The sequence below is a fragment of the Leptopilina boulardi genome, unplaced genomic scaffold (assembly GCF_019393585.1).
Source record: "Leptopilina boulardi isolate dan_hultmark-lab unplaced genomic scaffold, ZJU_Lbou_2.1 LbouV2_193, whole genome shotgun sequence".
Taxonomy (NCBI): Eukaryota; Metazoa; Arthropoda; class Insecta; order Hymenoptera; family Figitidae; genus Leptopilina; species Leptopilina boulardi.
The window spans coordinates 1306949-1333215 of record NW_026137744.1 but is presented as its reverse complement, the minus strand read 5'-3'; the positions used below and the strand labels follow the sequence as shown (position 1 = coordinate 1333215).

At 27.0% G+C, this 26267-nt stretch overlaps 1 protein-coding gene across 2 annotated transcripts; it reads left to right on the top strand.

Moving 5' to 3' along the window:
- Positions 1 to 12242: 12242 nt before the first annotated feature.
- LOC127277978 (cytochrome P450 6k1-like) lies at positions 12243 to 16988 on the top strand. Of its 2 annotated transcripts, none has more exons than XM_051299450.1 (6): positions 12243 to 12425; positions 13531 to 14058; positions 14258 to 14632; positions 14827 to 15011; positions 15212 to 15500; positions 16632 to 16988. In XM_051299450.1, the coding sequence occupies exons 2-6, from the start codon at positions 13536 to 13538 to the stop codon at positions 16799 to 16801; spliced, it is 1542 nt and encodes a 513-aa protein (XP_051155407.1). In that variant the 5' UTR covers positions 12243 to 12425; positions 13531 to 13535; the 3' UTR covers positions 16802 to 16988. The 2 variants fall into 2 exon arrangements, with proteins under 2 accessions (XP_051155407.1, XP_051155406.1); XM_051299449.1 differs by having other exon boundaries at positions 12246 to 12425; positions 13513 to 14058; positions 16632 to 16987.
- Positions 16989 to 26267: the final 9279 nt, after the last annotated feature.

Below are 26267 nucleotides of genomic sequence, written 5' to 3'. Positions count from 1 at the left end.
AATGGCCAATTGTCTCAAAAGCTCGGCCTCGACCCCGATAATGAGGGATTAAATATTAAAGCGTGTATTCTCTGCGCGCGCTCACTCAATGTTCCTTTGTTTTACGACGCGACGTGAGCAGAAAATAAGATGGCGAATACATCGACCCTATGTGCGCCAACTATAACGCGATTAGGCCCCCTCAAACATATTCTTTTTCTCTCTCTCTCTCTCCCCCCTCCATTTCTACATCTTATATGCTTATTCCAACTTATAAACGCTTACCTCAACAATATACCCACGTATCGCTTATTTAGATTTGAGCTCTCTTGGTTGAATCGCAAATTATATAGACGCCAAATTCCTAAGCGTTGAGAGAGTGATTTTATATGCTATTTTATGAAATAAAGTCGGGCGGTGATTTCAAAAGAAACATATAATATAATACACATTTCAAGTAGATACCAATATGAGAAATTTATTCGTTTATATATACATACATATAAGTTTTTTTTTTTTTTTTTTTTTTTGCTCTAATTGAACTTCACATGCAATTTTTATATAAAAGAATTATAACATTGTAGGAAGAAAAAGAAATAATAATTGCGCAACAATGATTGTATATATATACATTATACATTAAACATTTGTGTATAATTTATAATAAGGTAATTTTGTATACGGTTAATTAAAATATTTGTTGATTCAATTTTTATAACATTGTTGTAACTTGGAAATTTTTATTAAAAATTTTATATTTGATTTGCAAAATTTTTATTTTTTATTAATTTTTTTTAAATGTGTAGTTTTTTTTTAAGAAGGTTAGATAAAAATAATAATTAAGATAATTTTTTTTTTCATTCGCTTATACGCAGTAGTGTTATATTCAATAAGCGTTGGGTTGAAACTGAAAGACTCAATTCGTATAAATGATGTATGAATGCAACGATAGAAACTCATTTGTATTCGGTTTAAAAGGGAATCCAACGAGTGACACTAAATATTTTACATGATTTCAGTCACATTGATTGGTATAGATTTATTTTCTACTAAGACAAGTGAATGGGGAGTCGTGCTTCATGTTAATTGTTTTATATTATGACAATTAATGTGACAAATTTCAACTATTGTTATATTCTTTTCTCGTTACACAGAAAAAAACTGAACTCAGAATGATGCGTGTAGGCGGCTCATTTTGATGTGCAACAAAAATGAACCAGGTTGGTGGCGCCACTGTCTATGTCGTTTAGCATTGGCTCATTTTGATTTGCATCAAAAATGAGACAAGGTTTTTTCTGTGTAAGAACTAATTTTTTAAGTGGTACCCGTCATCTTTGCAAGCATTTTGTTCGTCATACACTCGTTCGGTTACCATAGCAACCGTTTCCATGAAAACTGTTACCATGATCGTTTTTTTCCTTAGCAATGGTAATACTAATTATTTTTTATTTTATGACAAAAAAAATATTTGCAGCACCAGCAGAGCACTAAATAAAATTCAAAAAAACTTTCTTGTGGGAATTTATTTCTTAAACTGTTAGTAAAGATAAATTATGACTTTGCTCCGTGGTAAAGTATGATGCGTAGCGTCTGCAAAATCCTAGGTTCAATTCCCGCTGCATATTAAAATTTTAATGCTTAGATTTAAGTGTTATATATATATGCGTATAGTAATTATTAATTACTCAAAAAAATTAAAAAGAGCGAAAAATCTAAATAAATAATTATAATAAGATAATAAATTCCTAAAAGAAATTCTATATTTTATTTTAGATTTTGATCAGAAACATCTTTGGATCACGATTCTCTAAATGATATAAGTTATCGTGTCCTGTGTAGAAATTCACAGAAAATTAAAAGGCATTAAAATAAGCTGCAACGCTTCTTATTTTAATCCAATTTTGCTTATTTTAATACCAAAATGGATTAAAATAAGAAAAATTGGATTAAAATAAGAAGCGTTGCAGCTTATTTTAATGCCTTTTAATTTTCTGTGTTGCCCTATCATGACCCTAATGGGGAATGGAACGCCACACCTGATCAGGGCGATCAGAAAATGTGGATTTCCTAATCAGGTCCACATCAGGCGCGGCGTTTCATTCCCTAATAGGGCAGCCTGTTCCGGCCCCGACCTGGGCCCTGGTAAAATTTCTGCACGACTATTAATATAAGGAAGTATTATTATTTTATATCAAAAGCATATTAGACTTTATTTGATAAAACTAAGTGTATAGGTATATATATTATTAAAAAAAAAGAATATTTTCCAATTAAGTTTAGAATAATTCTCAGATCCATTTGAATATATAATCTTAGAGAGTAAATAATATATTCAAGGAGAGAGGGATATATCCACTAGCATTGTATATATAAAAGAGTAATAATACTTTGTGCATTTCGTAACACTCCATAAAGTTCAAAAAAAGAAAACACTTACTACAAAGACTGTTTTTGCTTTCAAGCATTCAATCACTTTTCCCCGTAGAAGGTATATGTTTACCATGCGCATATCCGCAATTGCTCCATTCTATATATATATATATGTAATACGCATGTTTATTATGTATACATATCATGTCTTACTTTCCCATGAACGTTTAGAATCAATTTCAAGTAGGTTTATCATTGTAGCAAAGTTTCTATATATGTGCGGGAAATTAATGACTTAAGTCTATTAAACTAGGCGTAGAGAACAACGAGGGGCAAGAAAAAAGGAATGAGAAAGAGAATATGTATTGTACAGCAGCAGCCATCTAAGTCACTATCATGTTGTAAGCAGATAGTTCAGATGAACGAGCAAGAGAAGAAGAAGAAGAAGAAGAAAAGATAAAAAGGTTAAAAGGAAAAGAGTTAAGATGAAAAGAGAAGAGATGGGCATAAAGAATGAGTTAGTAAGAGAGAAGAGGATGTGGGAAGGTATAAGAGAGAGAGAGAGAGAGAGAGAGAGAGAGAGAGAGAGAGAGAGAGAGAGAGTACTGAGCTAGAAACTCATTACGGTTGCTCCGCCCCGGTCGTTCGTCGAACCGTTGGCCAATCGGATTCTGTTGGATCGTAATCGCGCCTCCACAGTTTAATCTCAGCCTCACGCCAAAGTTAACCAATTCAGTAAATGGTATGAGTATGCGCATATTCTGTTATATTGTGTATATACTGTCTGCGCACACACATATACAGATATATTCGATTATAGGTTATGTTTCATATGTTCACTGCACAGTGATATTGTATTCCATAATGTGGCGCGTTCACTCTTGAAAACCCTCTGAACGGCGGCGGCGTGGTGGCGCGACGATTTTAAGTCCCAACAATTTTACGCTGCCAGACAGACAAGAGAAGTTTAAGTAAACGAACCTGAAATGGACGAGCGCTCGTTTCTTGCACACTGCGCTGAATCGTTCGTAGAATGGATATTGGATTGCCGTACTGGGATTAGAGCTCCGATTCGAGAACATAGCCCTCCTCCTTCTACCTCCCCCATATAATCCCTCAGCTTCCAAGCTCGCTTCGCACTCATTCCCTTTACTTTAATACGTTATTTTCTACTCTCTTTCCTTTCCATCGTTCATTTCATTCCTCTCATTTCTCCCTTCCCCCCTCTTTAACTGCCTCTGTTTGGTACAGGACTTTTTCTCTTGTTTTTCGTGGTTTTTTACTTTGTTGATGATTGGTACTGCCTGTCCGCTTATTTTGATAAATTGAAGAGCGAAGATGAGGCAAAAACCGACTCGAAGAGGCAAAAAGAAAACACTGGAATGCTATGAGCTATTTGTCGTGCGGATATAATCAGCGGAAATATTGTCTTGAATCTTGGGAATAAGTTCAATGTTTTGGAATAAATATATACAATAATAGGGGAGAGTGGGGCAAAACGGGGTACCCCCAGTTTTCCATGATAGGTATTTCCATTTGTGTCGACTATTATACATATATCTTTTATATTACAACCAACATCATTTCAATTATATAACCAGTATATAAAAATTTATTTATTATATTTTATGCGACTTTTAAATTTTAGGTCAAAAGAAAATCGATTTTTTATCGAAAGTAAATCACTTATAAAACTTTTTGTGTCGATATATTCGTTTCGGCAAGTATTACATCTTTTTCAGCATTTATTTACGAGTAATTTTCATAAAAAGTAATTGTTAAATTATTAACAATAAGCTGAGAATTTTACATTTTGTTAAAAAATGCAGTGCGGGGGAAACCGGGTACCAAACGGTGGGGCAAAGTCGGATATACATATATAAATACATAACACTATGGATATTTAAATTTTTTCTCCAAAGAATCGACATGTATGTTTCGAAATCGATGTTTAACTTTCGATATATCAATTATTTACCATATCGATAAATAAATGATAAAAAAATTAATAAAAATATGAAAAATTTCGTTTTAACCCCTTGACAGTCCAGGGCCCATATGTGGCCAGAAAAAGTCGTTCCACCTTTGTGCAAGTGGCCATATATGGCCATCGCAAAAAAATAATACTAAATTTAATTTGATTCGCCTGAAATTTGTTACTCGGGGGGGGGGGGGTTTGGGGTCGCTGAATCCAAATTTGAAGTCAGATTTCAAAAAAACAAAATGGCGGACCCAAAATGGCGACCATGAAAACTTAAAATTTATCAGATTTACATGAAACTCGTTGCTCAGGGGTTTTCGGGGTCTCTGATTACGAATCTGAGGTCGGTTTTTCAAAATTCAAAATGGCGGATCTAATATGGCAACCCAATATGGCGGATAATTTTAAAATTAATGCGTTTTGACCACAAATTGTTACTCGGGGGTTTTCGTAGTCGCTGAATTCGAATTTGAGGTCAGTTTTTCAAAATTCAAAATGGCGGACAAATTTTTAAAAAATCAAACCGATTTGCCTGAAATTTGTTACTCAGGGGTTTTTGTGGTCGCTGAATTCGAATTTGAGGTCGGTTTTTTTAAATTCAAAATAGCGGATCCAATATGGCGGACAAATTTAAAAAAAAAATTTTTTTAAATTTGTCCGCCATATTGGATCCGCCATTTTGAATTTTGAAAAACTGACCTCAAATTTGAATTTAGCGACCCCAAAAACCCCCGAGTAACAAATTTCAGGCAAATTGGATTGATTTTTTAAAAATTTGTCCGCCATATTGGATCCGCCATTTTGAATTTTGAAAAACTGACCTCAAATTCGAATTCAGCGACCACAAAAACCTTAAATATGATGAAGTCATATTTTTTTGGAAACTTTTTTTTCGGACCGTTTTAGGCCCACCAGCGATTTTTAACTGGACTGCGAAGGGGTTAAAAGAATTAACTGCTGTTATTCATTATTAATATAACACAGAAAATTAAAAGGCATTAAAATAAGCTGCAACGCTTATTATTTTAATCGAATTTTGCTTATTTTAATACCAAAATGGATTAAAATAAGCAAAATTGGATTAAAATAATAAGCGTTGCAGCTTATTTTAATGCTTTTTAATTTTCTGTGAATGTATTTTGATTTTGAATATTTTGAACAAAAAGTTAAAGAATATTCCATGATTTGTATATTTTCTTGATGGTACCCGGTTTTGCCCCACCATCGGGGCAAAACGGGGTACTTTGCATTTTTTTTGAAAAAGCTCGTTTAAATTGATCAAAAAAAAAAATTTTTTCATGCAATCGACCTTAACCGAGAATTCCAAAAAGGTACCCCGTTTTGCCCCACTCTCCTCTATGTATTAAACTGAACGTGGTATATTCTTTGGAAATTTCAGTACTGGATATATGAGGCAAAATTCCTGAAATGTCCGAACAAAAAATTAAAAGTTCTCGAATTTAATCCATACTTTTCTAAAATGTTGTTATTGTTGGTGAAAGTCTAAAAATCAATTATTATTGAATTTAATAAAATAGTTTTTAAATTACAACGTTTTTAATTTTTGACTTTTGAAAAAAAAAATTTTTTTCAATGTACAATATTTATAAGTAGAATGCATAAAAGTTAACATATATATAATGATTTTTAAAGCTTTTTTGACGAGCTACACGCTGTTAATAAAATTTTTTTTTTTAAATAACATTTGACCTTGAAATTCAAGGTCAAAATGTTAATTTACATTTATCTCAAAATCGGATTTTTTAAAATTATTTTTAACTATCTCAATGGAAAGCTTGACTAATTTCCTACAAAACATGTAATTTTCAGAGTGGGATCTTTTAAAGTTTTTGAGATATTAATTAATTAATTAATTAATGTTCATAACAAATGAAATATTTTACAAACGAATAAAGTTACCGTAATTCTGAAGTTAGTAATTGAAAGTTAACGTAATTCCGCATCCAACGAGCCCTATATGAAGTATTTTGGATAAGTAGATTGTTAATAAACAATTAGTTAACATTGCAATTGTTTATTAACAATCTACTTATCCAAAATACTTCATATAGGGCTCGTTGGATGCGGAATTAGCTTAACTTTCAACTGGTAAGTTTAGATTTACGATAACTTTATTTGTTTGTAAGATATTTCATTTTTTATTGTTATTTAACTAAAATTGAACAAAAATACTTCATATAGGGCTTTTGGATGCTTCTTGTTAGTAAAAAATAAAATATTTTACAAACAAATAAAGTTATGGTAATTCTGAACTTACCAATTGAAAGTTAAGCTAATTCCGCATCCAACGAGCCCTATATGAAGTATTTTGGATAAGTAGATTGTTAATAAACAATTGCAATGTTAACTAATTGTTTATTAACAATCTACTTATCCAAAATACTTCATATAGGGCTCGTTGGATGCGGAATTACGTTAACTTTCAATTACTAACTTCAGAATTACGGTAACTTTATTCGTTTGTAAAATATTTCATTTGTTATAAACATTAATTAATTAATTAATTAATATCTCAAAAACTTTAAAAGATCCCACTCTGAAAATTACATGTTTTGTAGGAAATTAGTCAAGCTTTCCATTGAGATAGTTAAAAATAATTTTAAAAAATCCGATTTTGAGATAAATGTAAATTAACATTTTGACCTTGAATTTCAAGGTCAAATGTTATTTAAAAAAAAAATGTTTATTAACAGCGTGTAGCTCGTCAAAAAAGCTTTAAAAATCATTATATATATGTTAACTTTTATGCATTCTACTTATAAATATTGTACATTGAAAAAAAATTTTTTTTTCAAAAGTCAAAAATTAAAAACGTTGTAATTTAAAAACTATTTTATTAAATTCAATAATAATTGATTTTTAGACTTTTACCAACAATAACAACATTTTAGAAAAGTATGGATTAAATTCGAGAACTTTTAATTTTTTGTTCGGACATTTCAGGAATTTTGCCTCATATGTGCTTTTAAATTTAAAATTTTTAATTTAAATTTACGTGCAGAAATTTTGAAAGGACCCTGGCAGGGCAAGAAGAAGCTTAAAATCCGCCTGAAACAGGGAACACGATCGGGGCCACAGGAGAGCGCCCTACTTCAACCCGATTAAAATTGATTAAAACCGGGGCCCGACCAGGGCCTGGTTTGGCCTCGGTCGGGTTCTCTGTTTCACCCAGGTCAAGGCCAGGTTGGCAAATTTCTGCACGGATACATACGTGTACAAATATTTTCATTTAGTTCTGATACACTACAGTATTTCTGAAAGTATCAAAATGAAACCATAGATTGCATCAAATCATGTATATATATATATATACTAGACAAAGACTGCGCGCGCAAAGCGCGCGCCTTTTTCGTTTTTGTTTAGTACTTAGTCAAAAAGAAAGCGAGTTATTAAATTTTTCTAAAAATATATAAAGTTGTTGCATAATTAATTTAAATTTTTGTTAATATCAGCAAAATACTTTGTAACTGCACTTTTATTACACTAATTACACATAATTGTCAGTCTAACCATTTCTTGACAATCATAGAAAATTTAAAAAAGAGCCCGTGGAGAAGTTTCCCTAAGTTTCCTTATCGAAAACTAAAATTTGGTAAGTTTCTGATATGGAAAAATGCAGAATTCTGGTTAGGTCCTGATGTTTTTGGTGACGCTTGTTTTTCTCAAAAATTAGTTTTAATGGTTAATAGTGAGAAGAATAACAAGAACCCTACGATTGCCCTTTGAGAACTTTCAATTTAACTTTTATTTAACTTTCAATTTTTGATTAATTATAATTTCAGGTTATATTACTATATTATTCTTTATAAAAAATATAATTAAACTGTAAAAAGAAAATTCGTAGTTTATATAATTCATTAGAAAATATAATGAATTTAAATTATTAAGAATGTGAAAATAATTGTAAATATGAGGCAAAATTCCTGAAATGTCCAAACAAAAAATTAAAAGTTCTCGAATTTAATCCATACTTTTCTAAAATATTATTGAATTTAATAAAATAGTTTTTGAATTACAACGTTTTTAATGTTTGACTTTTGAAAAAAAAAATTTTTTCAATGTACAATATTTATAAGTAGAATGCATAAAAGTTAACATATATATAATGATTTTTAAAGCTTTTTTGACGGGCTACACGCTGTTAATAAAATTTTTTTTTTAAATAACATTCCGCATCCAACGAGCCCTGTATGAAGTATTTTGGATAAGTAGATTGTTAATAAACAATTAGTTAACATTGCAATTGTTTATTACCAGTCTACTTATCCAAAATACTTCATATAGGGCTCGTTGGATGCGGAATTACGTTAAGTTTCAATTGGTTAATTTAGATTTACGATAACTTTATTTGTTTGTAAGATATTTCATTTTTTATTGTTATTTAACTAAAATTGAACAAAAATACTTCATATGGGGCTTTTGGATGCTTGTTGTTAGTAAAAAATAAAATATTTTACAAACAAATAAAGTTATGGTAATTCTGAACTTACCAATTGAAAGTTAAGGTAATTCCGCATCCAACGAGCCCTATATGAAGTATTTTGGATAAGAAGATTGTTAATAAACAATTGCAATGTTAACTAATTGTTTATTAACAATCTACTTATCCAAAATACTTCATACAGGGCTCGTTGGATGCGGAGTTACGTTAAGTTTTAATTGCTAACTTCAGAATTACGGTAACTTTATTCGTTTGTAAAATATTTTATTTGTTATAAACATTAATTAATTAATTAATTAATATCTCAAAAACTTTAAAAGATCCCACTCTGAAAATTACATGTTTTGTAGGAAATTAGTCAAGCTTTCCATTGAGATAGTTAAAAAAAATTTTTAAAAATCCGATTTTGAGATAAACGTACATTAACATTTTGACCTTGAATTTCAAGGTCAAATGTTATTTAAAACAAAAAATTTTATTAATAGCGTGTAGCCCGTCAAAAAAGCTTTAAAAATCATTATATATATGTTAACTTTTATGCATTCTACTTATAAATATTGTACATTGAAAAAAAAAATTTTTTTTTCAAAAGTCAAAAATTAAAAACGTTGTAATTCAAAAACTATTTTATTAAATTCAATAATAATTGATTTTTAGACTTTCACCAACAATAAAAACATTTAAGAAAAGTATGGATTAAATTCGAGAACTTTTAATTTTTTGTTCGGACATTTCAGGAATTTTGCCTCATATGTAGCAATCAATTCGAAGATATTAAAAAATAAAAATGTCTTATTTAATGGTAAAATCTCCTTGAACTTTGAGAAATTATTTTGTATGATGTTTTTGTAATACAAAAATTATTTTATTAAACCTTAATATATTACCATATATTAACTATTTAAAATATTTTAATCCCAAAAATACAATTTTTTAAAAAAATTATTAATATACTCTGGCACATTATAACAAAACCTTTTACTATTTTTGAGTTGTCAAAATCTGCGCAGAATATATTTATATGTGAAATCACAAAAAAAACAGAAGATGCTTTCGCGACAAAAATTGATTTTAATTAATCATATTATTCTATTTGCTGCTTTTTTTAAGGCCTACCCTTATAATGTTATTCTTGTTCCTTAATAAATATATATGACAGTCATAATTTTATAAATAAAAAAGATTATAATTTTATAAAAACATTGAGGTGAGATTTTAAATATTTTCTTGACAAAAACAATAAAATATTTTGTTTATAATTTTCTCTTTTACAAATTATTGATCGAAAAATTAAGTAAAATAGTTTTTATGCAAGAATATGTAAACATTTAAATAGAAAAATATTTGTTCTTCTAAATCGTTGATTAGAAATCGTTGTGAACCTAGTAATTTATTAATTATTAGACTAACTATTTGATTTCAGCACATGCACAAAATAACAATATTCCTGGTAGCACAATATAAAAATCTTAATTGTAAGTTTCGTGTTAAAATGATACTGGTCCAAATTTTCTACTATTTATAATAAATAATATAACCTTAAATTATCATTCAATAAAAATGATAGTAAGTTGAAAGTAATCGAAAGACGGTCGTAGGGTTCTTACTATTGGGTACTATGAATCATTTTTATAACGTTTATTTTACTTGTAAGTATATAATTAAAACTTGAAATAATTGAAAAAATACATTTTCATTATTAATAAAAATTAATTAATCATTATTCTTAGTAGAACTTATTTAAAAACAATTATAAGATTATGATGCTGTACAAATTTTCTAATATATTTGTGCATCAGTAGAACCTTATTCGGACTGAATGTATTATATATACATAACATGCTTGCATGAAGAAAGAAACTAACGCATACAATGCTTTTATTCATATGTGAGTGTATATTCGTATATACGGGCTAAACGTGTCTGATAATCGTGCTTGTAAGACGGAGAAAGACGAAGATGACGAATAACACTTCGACCAATATGGGATACAGGTTACTGTGACAAAACTTCGAGAGTTTATCGATTAGAGATTTATTATATAGGATATATACATACAGGGTGTTCCAAAAGTATGGAAACTTGCAAATATCTCGAAAAGTACGAATTTTCGTGAAAAATGTTCAATACAAAAGTTGTTCCAAACAAAAAGATCTACATTGTTGAAACCAAAAAATTGTGCCCCGGGCCCAATGTTGGGCCCTACAATGAAAAAAGTAGTTTTCTTAAATGAGACCACTAATTTTGAATATCAAATGCGTAATCCCCATGAAATTGTGCGTTCAGACATGTGGTATAAGTGCCGAAAATATTGGGCCTAATCCAAGATATCGGGCCCAACATTTTTCGACAAAGAAATAAATTAAAAAAATTGTATCTTTAGGGGTTTTTGGGTTCACAAGATTACAAAATTCAAAGCTACTTTTCAAATTGGGCACAGAGCCCAATGTAAGGCCCACAGTAAAAAAAATTAGTTGTCTAAAATAAAACCCACTAATTTTTAGTATCCATTTTGTAATCGTCATGAAATTTTGGATTTAGTTTTGTAGTACACTAAAACGTCAATCGAAAACAGAGCAAGGGAACACTTGAGGGGAAGTGGGGAAGCGGGTAGAATTTAGGTTATGACTGACGCCAAAGTCGTACGTGTGAATTTTAAATTTAAGGTGGATTCAGTGCCCCACTAGTGAAAATCCCCTAGAGAAAATTCACATTGTTGCGCAAGGCACTTCATACGGCCCTGAGTGTTTTTGTTTTCCAGCGATAAAAATCGCGTCAATCGAGAACAGCACTGCACATTCGTCTGTTCTCGATTGACGTTTTAGTGTACAAATGCCAAAAATATTGGGCCCAATATTGGGCTTTTACTTTTACGGAACTCCTTGTTTTCCGTGCGAGTGTAACTTGGACTTGTCTGATTTTTTTGTAGTAAAATCTTTTTTATCGACGGCTGATAAAACAGATTAGACCTATTAAATCGATTATAATGCTTGGTTCACAAAAAAAAAAAATGTTTTACCTACTGCTCATAAAACAGTTTTGATTGTTTAAAACTATTTTACCGAGTACTAATATAAGAGTTCACTGATTATTAAATACGCAATAATTCACCCTGACAAAACTATTAAACCGACTTATGAATCTGATATCGGATTTTCAAAATTTTAAATAAATTAAATATGAGAGTTTTTTTTTTTAAATTTGCGAGGATTTACAAGATCGCTTGTTATGAATCAATATATTTTAAAAAAAAAATTTAATTTATTGTAATACATTGTGATATCATCATTTGATTGTGAATGTAATTTTTATAATATCAGTTTTATTTAAATAGTTGCCATTTTGAATTCGTTAAAAGAATACATAATATGTATAAAATTGAAGACCAACATTTTGAATAAGTAAATAGAATTTAAAGAAAACATTTATTTTCTAATAAATATTAATCATTTTCACATTTTACGTTCAAATTTAAGAATTGCAAATTTTTAAGTTTATTCATTGTAGAGAAAAAAAATATAATAGTCACACATTGTTTTAAATTCTCGACAATTAGTGCACTTACCCTACACCTGGTTTATTTGCCACTGGTAAAATATAAACAGAATGTTGAAGGAGATTCACTGAAGGAAGGTAAATCTTTTATATCTCATTGTTTAAAATATATTTTTTTACTTTATTAATTTGTCGTCGATAATCCTTTTTTTTTTATTCTTATCAAGTCTGAAATTACCTAATTTTGGTATTCCAAAGTAAATTTTTAACCTCTTCATTTTTTTGTGATATTTCTTTAAAAAATGATTTTTGGAAAAGCTCAAATATCAAGTTTTGAATTCTAAACATTTGTTATTTAGAATCAAAAAAATTTTTTGATTTATATTCACAGGTTTTGTAAAAAATTAGTAAATATATCAAAAGTATATTCGGGGTTAGGTGGCGCGGTTTGGCCGAGGTTGCATGGCGTAAATTGTTTTAATTTAATAATTGTTTTAAAATTATTAGAAAAGTTCATTAATCTGTTTAAAAATGAAATAATATTTTATATTCTTGTAAAAATTATATTTGTACACTGAAAAAAATTTGCTTCGCATTAATGCGACTATTAACCATAGCAACTTTAAATCTAGTCAGCGTAACCAAGCATCCTAGTCAATTCAGTTACGTAGCTTGGTTAATATTGTCAAAGTCGATTTAGTAGAATTGACCCCTTGTTTTCTAGTTATATTAACTAAGGTGTTTGGTTAATATCGCATGTATCTATAGTCAATTTTGCTAAAGTTTAATTAGTCAAAGTAATTCTAGCCAATATAACTAAGATACCTGGTTATTGTGATAAGCTGCCCAAGTCATTCCAACTAATTGTCGAAATCAACTTTGACCAAGATTACCTAGTGGGTTCCTCTCGTAATCAACGAAGCTGAAGTACGCAACGTTTATGATAAACGATTTTTAAAGAAATAATTTTTTAAAATAAAAAATTCTATAATTTTTTGCTAAAAATTTTTTTTATAATTTGTTGTTTATTGAAAACTACAAGAAATATTTTTTAGGCAAAAAATTATAGAATTTTTCATTTTAAAAAATGATTTCTTTAAAAATCGTTTATCATAAACGTTGCGTACTTCAGCTTCGTAGTAATCAGGCAAATTAGTCAATTCCTGGTATACGGGGGTCAGGAATTTTTTTCAGTGTATTTATTTTTATAATAATAATATTTTAGACAACATTTTTTTCAAAGCAACAATGGAATTATCGACATTGTCATGGATTTTATACGGAGTAATTATTTTCACAACATTTATTATAACAATTCTCTATTTTTATATGACGAGAAATTTTAAATATTGGAAAAAAAGGGGCGTTAAAGAAATTTCACCAACACCATTTGTTGGGAGTTTTGGAAAATATTTTAAACATGAAAAATCACCTGGTGCATTGTTTAAATATTTTTATGATCAAAATCAAGATTTACCTTATGTAGGAATTTACATTTTGGATAAACCATGTCTTTTAATACGTGATCCTGAATTATTGAAACTAATTCTCATAAAAGATTTTAATTACTTTTCGGATAAATTTATGCATTCGAGCAAAAAAGACATTATCAGCAATAATAGTTTATTTTTTATCGAAAATCCCTATTGGAAATATGTAAGGCAAAAATTTACTGCTCTATTTACAACTGGAAAAATGAAGAGTATGTTTGATAATGTGCGAGAAGTGGGAAATGATCTTGATAATTATTTGGATACTCTCGAGTTGGAAGGTATTTAACTTCATTTTATTTGAATAATTAAAGTTATTTCAAAACTATATAAATGCGTTATATTAATTTAATTTTATTATTTACTATTAAAAATTGCTTGTTATTATTTATTAATTATTTTGAATCAAATTTTTTCAATTTTTTTTTTGTAAAAAAAAAAGTGCTTGCTAAGAAATTGTCTATTATAATTATTTGACAGGTTCTGGTAAATCGGTAAACATTACAGAACTCGCTGGTAAATTTACAACCGATTTAATAGGACAAGCAACGTATGGATTAAAATTAAATAGTTTGAAAAATCCAAATGCTGAATTTCGTAAATTTGGAAGAGCAATGTTTGGCACTTATAATTTTAAAAGAGCTGTTGAACTCGCCACTGTTTGGCTTGCACCAGATTATACAACTTTGTTTGGATTTCGATTTTTTCTAAAAAGTGCAGCAAATTTTTTTCGAACAGCTTTTCAAGATATTTTAGATGAACGTAAAAAGTCAAAGTTGAATCGAAACGATTTTATTGACCTCATGATTCAACTACGAGATAATGAGAACAATAATTTAAATTCAAATTTATTTAGTATGTATAATTTGATAAAAATTTAATTCGCATATTATAATAACACTACAAAATAAAAATTAAAAATATTATTTAATTAAATAGAAATTATTTTATAATAATAACTTTTGCTTTTATCATCAAAGATTTTCTTCTTTTAATTAAATATTAAAAAAAAAAAAACTAAAAAATTTAAAATATTTTTATTATTTTAGAATTTCAAGGAGACAATTTATTAGCCCAAGCTCTTACGTTATTTGCAGCCGGTTACGATACATCATCGTCAACCATGAGTTTTGCTTTATTTGAATTGGCAAAAAATCAGGAAATGCAATTGAAATTAAGAGCAGAAATAAACGAAGCTATTAAAAAAAATAATGGACAAATAACATATGAAATTGTAAGGAAAATTTTATTAAAATTTAATACATTGAAATTAAAATAATTGTTTCAATTTAAAAAATTAGAAATGAAGTTCTTTCTTTTTATGTCATTTTAAAAATGTTTGAAAGAAAAATCTAAAGTTTCTGTCTTAATGTTCCTTAAATAATTCCCTTTACTTGAATTTAAAAGGTTTTTATCTTTCCCTTTTCTTTGTAGACATCAGATTTGGAATATTTGGATATGTTTATTTCAGAAATTCTTCGAATGTATCCGACATTACCCTTTGTCGATCGTAAAACGACAAAAAATTATAAAATTGAAAAAACTGGACTTGTTATTGAAAAAGGAACGCCAATATTAATTCCAATGCTTGGCTTTCATTATGATCCGAAATATTTTCCCAATCCTCACAATTTTAATCCGGAAAGATTTTCAAGTGATAGAAAATCGTCGATTAATCCCTATGTTTATCTTCCATTTGGAATTGGTCCAAGAAATTGTATTGGTAAAAATTTGCCATTTATGTTTCTAATAATCTTTTCCTATTTTTTTTCATCATTGCTTTTTAAACTTTATTTATTGTCTTTATTTTTTTATTTTTGTTATATTTTATTCACGTATTTTTTTATTTTATTCCTTTTTGCTTCCTCGTGGAGGAAGCTATGTAGTCCTTTCGTTTATAAAATTTTTAAAAATGGTGAAAACAAATTTTCCTCTATATAGAAACATGTTATATGAGATCCTGATCAATTGTCCGGATGTATGTGTGTGTGTATGTGTGTGTGGATCGTTTTTGTGAACACGATATCTTTAACAGGTTTTAATGGATTTGGATAAAATTTGGTAGGCTTATTTAACACATTAATCTCTCAAAACTGACGAGAGGATTTTTAAAAATACCCCAAAAAAAAAATTTTAGCGTCTTTTTTCCAAAAAAATTTTTTTAATTGAAAAAATTTTTAAATCGAAAAATTTAAGGTAATATATAATATAATCGTCTTCCTTATGTCAAGATGAATCGATTGATATATATAAAGTATAGATTTGATTAAAATTTAAAGAATTAATGAAAGTTAAAAAATCAAAAATTCTCATTTTAGCTAAAAAATGTTGTGTTTATTTAAATTCATGTTTATATATGAAATAAATTTATTCCCTGCATTGAAACAAATTGGTTGGTATATATAAAGTATAGATTTGATTTAAAATTTGAGAATTAATAAAAATTGAAAAATCGAAAATTCATATTTTAGCTAAAAAATTTTGTTTTTTTAAAATTCAAGTTGATGAATAAAATAATTGTATTCCTTGCATTAAAACGAATCGATTCGTATATATAAAGTTTATGTTACACTCAAAATTAATCAAAATTTTCTTTATTTTTCAAAAAATTTAATTAATTTAAAACATTTTTAACTGGAAATGTTTTAAATCAATCAATTGAATTGGACAAATTCATTGCTTCCTTCACGAGGAAGCGAATTTTTTGCTTCACACAATGAGGAAGCATAATGTTTATGAAATAAACATAAAGGACCCCCTCCTTGTTTTATATTTTATTTGCCTACTTTTTTGTTATTTTTTTATTATATTGTTGGAATTTTTTTTTGAGTTAGTAATAATTATTTTATTACAGGAATGCGACAAGGTCTCTTACAAACAAAACTTGGGATAATTTTCATTATTTCAAGATTTGAGATGTCATTGTTAGAAAATACTTGTATAAAATTTGATAAATTATCAGTGCTGAGTTCATCGAAAGGGGGTATATTTTTAAATGTCCGAAAACTCGACGAAAAGAACTGATTTTTTTTTACAATTTAGTATAATTATATGGAAAAATTATATTTAAAGCTAATAAAGGAACAAGATGGGATGCTTAGCGTTTGAAGCTGAATAAAACTAACATTATTATATGTATCTATATTTTATTATTTATTATAATAATCATTATTGGGAATCAGTCTTCCATGGCACCTAGCTATTTGTTCAATAGGTTCTTGCTGGAAAATTTACGATAGAATTCATTGAATTTATTTTGTTTGAAGTAAAATGCACTAGTTGGAAACAATTTTAGAAATCATTTTATTAAATCATTTAGATACAAATTTTTTTAATAAAAAAACTTTCAAAAAGTTCTGAATAACAAAATCAAAATAAAAAAAAATTATTCAATTTTATCTTAATTATTGAGTAAGTATAATTAACAAAATGTCTTTATACTTCTGCAATTTTTTTAAAATTATTCCTAATAACATGCAATTTATTCACACTCATTAAAATTTTACTTTTATTATTTTTATTTGCTGAATCATTATTTTTTTTTTTTTTTTATCTAGCTCGGTGATTTCTAGGATATTTAAAAATGTAGATATGTATATTTTTTAAAATTCTAAATGAATTTTTTTTGTCGTGAATAATTTATTATAATTATCAATTTTTAAAATTTGATTAAAGAATTAATTTTTTCTTATTTCTATTTTTGTATACATTTTTTTCTTTTTTTTATCTTTTGCATAGAAAGAAAATGAGGAAACTTACATGACAAGTTTATAATTTTTATTTAGTGAAAATCTAACAATTTAAGAATAAAAATAACGTTTTTATTGTGTAAGTATTAATTAAAATATTATGAGTAATTGCTAGTAATTAATTATTATGTGACATATGATTCTAATATATATAATTGAAAATTAAAAAATATATATTTAAAAATAGTATACACATATATACATATATAGTTTCAAAATTGAATTAAGTTAAAAAGTTTTTACCATAGCAATAGTTGATTTGGTAATGTTGTCATGGTAACGATAGTCGCAAATATATTTGAATAAAATATTTAATAAAACTAATTATTAATATTAACTAGAATTTGATAAACTCAATAAAAACAAAAACAAAAATAGAACCGTACAAAGAATTTTGACCACCCATTTTATGTAATGCGATTTTTAATTATTTTTTGCTAATTTTGAAATATTTTTTCTTTTTAATGTTTTATAGGGGCCACTGAGGGACTGGTCGAGAGAGTTCGCGATCTGTAAGTCAACTTTTTTAATTAATAACTAGCACAATTTTAATATTAAAATATTGTGTGTCCCTGGAAATAATTTGAAAGTGTTTCAACTTTTTTGACATTTTAAGTTTTAAAAAAAGTGATAGTTTATTCATTAGTGCTATAAAAAGTGTAAATAAGTATTTAAAAATAAATAATTTCGTAGTGACTATTCCAAAAAAAATTTCAATATTTTTATATTGAAAATGCGCTAATTTTTTATTTTTTAAATTGAGTTTTTGAAAGTGATTTTTTCTTTATAGTGCGCTTAAGTGTTTTGTGATTTCATATTAAAGTGCGATATTGTAATTAAAGGTTAGTATTATTATTATTATTATTTTTTTTTCTTTTCTTTACTTCAAAGAAAGTAGTTTGGTAAATTAAAAACCTCTCTTTTGGGTGTATACTTATTATACAGAAAAAAAGTTACTTAAATTGAGAAATATTTATATATATATTTATATTGATATTTAACCAATATCAATTAAATGTTTACTAACCAAAAATAATATTTATTAGAATCAAATAACTCGGATAATTTTTTTATTAACAAATCAAATTCTATTCTTTTTACTGAGAATATAATAGTATTATTTGATTCAAATAAATATTTTATAGTATAATAAAAAATTATATTAGTTATTTAAAAGCAAATATATTTTTCCAGTAGGGGTGAGTTGGGCAAAACGGGGTACACTTTTGGAATTCTCGGTTTACCAAGAATCTATCAAATAAATTAGTTCAACTCTCCTTGAAAGTTCTCCCTTGAACATTAGAGAATAAGAAAATAAAGTCGAATGCATGAAAAAAAAATTTCTTGATCAATTTAAACCAGGTTTTTCAAAAAAAAATGCAAAGTACCCGGTTTTGCCCCGATGGTGGGGCAAAACCGGGAACTATCAAGAAAATATATAAATCATAGAATATTCTTTAACTTTTTGTTCAATTATTATTATATATCACTTAAATTATAGAAAATAATTAATATTCAATAAATTTAATCAAAATATATTATATTAATAATGTATAACAGCAGTTAATTCTTTTAAAACCAAATTTTTTCATATTTTTATTAATTTATTATCATTTATTTATCGATATGGTAAATAATTGATATATCGAAAGTTAAACATCGATTTCGAAACATACATGTCGATTCTTTGGAGAAAAAATTTAAATATCCATAGTGTTATGTATTTATATATGTATATCCGACTTTGCCCCACCGTTTGGTACCCGGTTTTGCCCCGCACTGCATTTTTTAACAAAATGTAAAATTCTCAGCTTCTTGTTAATAATTTAACAATTACTTTTTATGAAAATTACTCGTAAATAAATGCTGAAAAAGATGTTATACTTCATGAAACGAATATATCGACACAAAAAGTTTTGTAAGTGATTTACTTTCGATAAAAAATGGATTTTCTTTTGATCTAAAATTTAAAAGTCGCTCACCGAAAAAAAATCCTCTTGTTTCAAGAGGATTTCTCTTATTTCAATGCATATTTTCCTCTAGTTTATGCTGCAAAAAGATGTCCTCTAGGTTTAAGAGGATTGTCCTTTATGTAAAATTATTCCTCTTAATTTAAAAGGATACTCTTATTTTAAGAGGAAAATATTATCTTAAAAAGAACTCTGAAATAATAAAAATGCAATCATCTAGTTTGTATGTCATAGATATAATTTATAAAATTAAAAGGAATAAAATTTGATATTCCATGATTTACATCTGTTTGAGTATAAATAAATTGAAATTGATTTTAATTTTTTTTTTTTTTTGAATAAAATCAACTAAATCTATTTTTAATAATATTTTTATGTGCAAAACATATAATTCATTAAATTTGAAAATTTATTTTAAATAAATTTTAAATAAAATTAAAATAAATAAAAATCGTAATAAAATAAAATTTTAAATAGCATAACCTCAAAATTATTTAAATTTTCTTCAAAATTACTTTTACCTTCAAAAATAGGCACGTATTGTGTAAGTTGCAATTCTATCAAGATATTTAAAAGATTATTATCCATTTTGGTTTATTCACCTTTTTTCACACAGAAACTAAAACTTTTTCACGTATATGATATGCGATTTATGACACGACGTAAATGATATGACGCAATCATCTTTGCGCATGAGCGACTTTCAATGGGAAATCCTCTTAGAATTTAGAGGAATATTCTTAAACATAGAAGATTATTCTAAATTCTAAGAGTATTATTTTTATTCTAAAAAGATTATTCTGAATATAAGAGGAATGCTCTAGAATAGTCCTTTTGTTTCGATCCTCTTGAAATTAGAGGAAAATAGTCTCATTTAAAGAGTAATACTCTTGTTTTAAGAATAAAATTCAAGAGGATTCTGTAAGAGGAATTTTCCTCTGAATACAAGAATGTATTTTTTTCGGTGCATAAAATATAATAAATAAATTTTTATATACTGGTTATATAATTAAAATGATGTTGGTTGTAATATAAAAGATATATGTAATAGGCGACACAAATGGAAATACCTATCATGGAAAACTTGGGGTACCCGGTTTGACCCGCCTACCCGGTTTTGCTCTACTCTCCCCCTATAGGTTAAAAATTTTTAAACTAATTTTTACTGTAAAAAGAAATATGTGTAGGAAACACCAAAAAAATATCAAATTTAAACATTTTCGACATGATTCTATACAATATTCTCAAATCACTTACTGTCGTATGTAAAAAAAAAATTATTCTCGACTAAATAAGGATTTCTAAATCATTTAGAAAGTTAATTAGACATTTAAAATATATAATATTATGATACCACTTATTTCACTATTTTTCAATGAAAGTGTCAATTGTGAAAAAGGTTGATTTTTTACTTTAGACTTTTTTACAATAACACTAACAGAAAAGTTAAAAGTTTGTAACTTTTTTTTTTATGAAATTGTATAAAATTGCAAAATCTAGAACATAATTGTAGTGAAATATATATAATTTTAAAACCAATTTGACATTTTTGGATTATACAAATCGCGGAATATAAATAGTAGATACTTTTAGAAATAAGACTCGTCAAATATACTTATTACATTTAGGTACATTTATATAAAAGTAATGATACTAAAAATGGTTGTAGATTAAAAATCATTAATTACTTTATTTTTTTCTAGTCGAAGTTTTAATTTTTAATGTTTATTAACTGTGTTAGTATAATAATTACACTTTGTTCATTATTTCTATGAGTATTAAATTCAACGAAACTTCTCGATCGGAGGCATAACTTGATTTTAATTGGAAAATTTAACATTAAATCTTGACTGTAGCGAGTGCGCAATGATGTCGACATGCAATTGAATTAACTTCATTTTACGAGGTAAATTTGTGAGAATTGCAGGAGAATTTATTTATAGTGTATTGTCTTTCCACAGCAAATGACTTTTTTTTCATCACTGCTCATATAGAGTCTGTATGTTTATTGACAGTTCCATATCATTACTTTGTATTATCAAAATTTGGAAAATTGAAAAAAATCATGGAAAAATATATAAAATACAAATTTTAAATCTGCAATAATAAATATAACTATTGTCAATAATTTGAATTCTATTTTCTCTCTTTTGTTTGTAAAATTTTGCTGGAAAATTTACATATTTATAACTGAAGTGATTCAGTTGCTGAATTCCAATTATTTTATCTATAGTGAAATTTCATTGATTCAAATTTAGAAAAAGTATTTATTATCATTTATATTAGGTATATTATATTATATTTAAAAAATATTTTTTTCTATAAATTTCTTTAAAATAGAAAATTTTATTTATTTCATGGAATTTTGTTTCGAAAATCATTCAACTGTTGTAAAATTTATAAGTTCTATATCAACACTGTAAAAAAATTTATTTAATTTAAATACTTGATTACTCGACTATTATGAAATAAATATTTATTGCAATCAAATAAATTTGTTTTTGAACCAAGAATTTCTGTATTTGAAACAAATACCATTTAATTGATTCAAATAGTAATTATTTAATACAAATAAAAAATTATTTGATAATAGTCAAGTAACTGATTATTTGAATCAAATATTTTTTTTCAGTGTAGTTATATAGAATACAAAGAATGAATTATATAAAAATAAACTTTCCCATATTAATATCCTTATCTTCATTGAATGTTTCGATTAATATCGTGCAATAAATTGTGTATAAAGGTATTGCGTGAGTGAAAATTGTACGGTGTTAAAGAAATCATTATATGTCTATTTAATGTTGAGTAATTTAATTCAATCTATCACAGAATCTGATTTCAATTCTCACATAATTCCATACTTACATCACACGCAATCAATATACCTATCCCCATTTTTTTAAGGGCATTTTTAAGTATAGAGATAAAGGTCTCTTTTTATTTTTCGATTCAAAATTGGTCTAAAACTAATTTTTTCATTTAAAAATGTTTAAAATTAAACTGCAATTCATAAAAAAAACTACTTATTTTTAAATTTACTGTTAATTTCAGTTTATTTATAAATTTTTAGTGTATTTTATAAAATTAATTTCAGTTTCACTGTAAAAAGAAAGTACCCAAGTAGAAATATCCGTGGCTCGCCGTAATTAAACACCGGCATGGTACTGATCCAATACTGGCTGTCGGTATTGACTTTCAGTACTGGCAGTGTACTGACTAATACACCGAATCAGTACTATGTCGGAGGTAAAAAAATATTAAAACCAGTACTGGCAGTACACTGTCATTCACACCGAATCAGTACTATGCCGGTGATAAAAAAACATTAAATGAAAAAGTCTTTAAATTATTTCAATAGGTAGAAAACGATGATTTTTTATTTTAAAAAATGTATATTAATTTCTTTCGAATACTTTCCCTCAAAATGTTGGATGTAATTGTAATGTATTATTATATACCTACACTGAGAGACCTTTTGCACCGCATCAGAACTACGTGTGTGACTGCAGCGCCACTATAGGTTTTGGTGCGCTGCATTCTAAATTTTGTATCGTGACTGCCCAAAAATGAAAATGAACCTTTCGGCCGTCAATTTTTTGGACAGCTACGCTCCAAAAATTGTACGGCTGCAGACCAAAAACGTAGTTTCATAGCTGACCGCTAGAATGCTCCGCAGCCGTCTGTCGAAAGTCTGTTACGGTGCAAAAGGTCTCTCAGTGTATGTAAAATATATTTATGTTTTTTTAGTTATTTTAGTACTCATTGAAATATGTGCATTAAGTTATTTATCATGCATACAATAACAATAAGTTGAGAATTTTTTTCTAATAGTTTTAAAAATAAAGCAAATGTAATTTTTTCACTGTAATTTTTAAATATTATTAATAATTAAATATTAAATTTAAAAAAATTTTCACCATTCATATTTTACAGTCGTCTTTTATTAACTTATTTTTAATTATGTAATTTATCAATCATTTTTGTCTGTTTTAATATTATTTACGGTAAAAATAATTTATTAAAAATATTTAACTGAAATTGATATCCAGTTTTATTTCATTAAATCTTTGTAAAAATTGAAAAAATTTTGTGAGTTTAAAAAATTTAAGAATAAATTCATTTTATTTTCGTGATCAATAGATAATACAAACTTTGAAATCAAAACTTTTGTATTAGGTGAACTACTTCAAGTCAGCACTTCAAGCCAGCGCGGCTGTGCGGTATGCGTATCTGACTTGCGTTCTAAGGGTTTAGGGTTCGATCCCCCATGCGTGCGAGATTTTTCGTTCTTAGTTTTAAGTGTTATAAGTACAATATTTGTTCATGTGTAATATCAATTATTAAATAATTATTAAATTAAGTATAAGTGCAAAGTAAAAAAAATTAAATATTATGAATTTAAAAAAATAAAAAAATTTACAACACAAATTATTTTTTGTAAAATAATTTATTAAAAATAAAATAATTTAATTAATATAAATGATAATTTTTATTTTAATTATTTATTGTTAATAATATTTTATATATTCTAAATAACATTAACTATTATTGGCTTCACATTACCTGTTCGTGGTAAAAATGGGAGTAATAAGCTAATAAGGATGAAATTTGCATTGAAAAGCGTGTTTTAGCATTTTGTAAAAAAGTGAGATTTTAAGTCCGGATGAGTACTTTGCCAGTATTATGCCAGTATTATTCTAGTACTACGTTAGTACTGGTGAGCGGGACAAAATCAGTACTGGACAGCGTTACCAGCCAGGGTTGGTCCACTACTGGCCCAGTACGGCAGTCAGTACCGTTATACTGACTGGCAGTGTTGGGTCAGTACTATGCCAGTGGCACATTTCTACTTGGGTACTAAAACAGTACCGATTTTAGGTATCAAAATGACAATTTAGTACCTGAAGTCGATATTAAATTAATACCTTTCTTTTTACAGTGTTTGTTTTTAAAGTATTTGTATATTAAAAAATGGCTAAATATGAAAACTATTATACAATCTAAAGTCAAATCAATTAAATGTTAGCTCGTGTTCGTTTAACTTTAGAGAAAAAAAAATGATCATGTCATGACTTACATCCCACATAATTTTTTTACAAACTGAATATGTAGCAAATTATTCATTATATGCACTTTATAAGATTAATGGTGTGAGATAATTAAAATCATGCGGGAATAAATTATTATATACTTGAAAGTTATGCCAAAGGAAATTATTAGTATGGAAATAAAAGAAACGTGATATATTAATTATAAATGAAATACTATTAATTATGTTTGAAAATTGATAAACTTGTGTTGTTTTTAATAAGAGATAGGTATATATAACAAAATAGATTTACTGTTGTACAGTTAATACAGATATTTTTTAATTTACAATATGCGCAAATTATTACATTCGATCTATTTCAAAGAAACGAGCGAGTTTTTATACTTTTGACATAATTATTCTCTAAAAGCACTCTGTAAAAGTAGAGCTCTATAATTTTCTTACAATGCTGTGTAGAATTATATTGCTTGTTTTCAATTTACTGTCGACATTCAGAGGTAAAACATAGTGTTGGAAAACAAAACAAAAAAAAAAAAAAAAAAATACAAAAAATTAGGAACTGGGGGTGCATTTGACAATAAAACGTAAACATGAAAATGCTCTCTCGGGTGAGTTGCTCGATACTAATTGGATTTGGTATTTTTACGTTAAAATATTTGAGCAATAAAGAATTGACGAGTTAGGAGTGTCACAAACAAGGAAAATGCGTGCATATATGCCAAAAAATTTCTATGACCAAGTGACCACGCGTACATATACCTGAGGTCCCACGACGCGAAACATAAAATACCGATTGAACGTTGAAAAAAAAGTATGTATCCCGTCACTCAGTGATCTGCCCATATCCTCTGCTACTGAATTAACTGAATAATTAAAAGACGCCGATGTTTTTTAAGTTTTCACCTATCACATTCAAAACTCTCAATCCATTATTTTATTTTAATGAGCTACATCTTTTTATTGTAGTTATATCATGTATAAAAACTCTTGAATAATATTGTCATTATCAATATATTAAATCGAAATGAGATATATATATATATACTTTCTGTTTGAGAAACCAATTTTCATTTATTTAATTTATCGATATAAACGATACTTTTTATAAAATTTCAAAATAGTTTTTATGTAACGCTAAAAATTAAACCTTGTGCAATAAATTTTTTTTTTCATATTTATTGTACATTATAAAATAATTTTATTTTATTTTTTAAATTGAAACATTAAAACAGGCATCATTAATCAATAATTAGCTGTATAATTGAAACCTGTCTGCGACTAAAATGAAATTCACATATAAAGGTCTATATTGTCGAGAGATCCAACTTTTGCATAATAGAAGGGTTGAAATCTATAGCCAACCTAAATATAATCCATCAGTCGTAAATAATTTTCCGTTTATTATACTTTCAACGGTACTAATTGCCTTCAATTGATCATTAAGTTTATAATATCGATATTCAAATTTTATAGTCTCAAGGACCATAATTTCATTCTTATATTTTAAAGGAGAAAGGATTGCAAATTTTATTGCACAAAAATAATTCACTGCGCTATATAGAAAAAAAAAGGAAATCGCAAATTAACTTTAAATTTTATTCTCTAAATGTCTTAAAGTTTAAATTTATATATAAATGCTTTTAGACATTTTACAGAAGAAATTTCAAAGTTTATTTGATTTTTACTTATTAAGTAAGGAGAGGAGAGTTTTTAAGAAT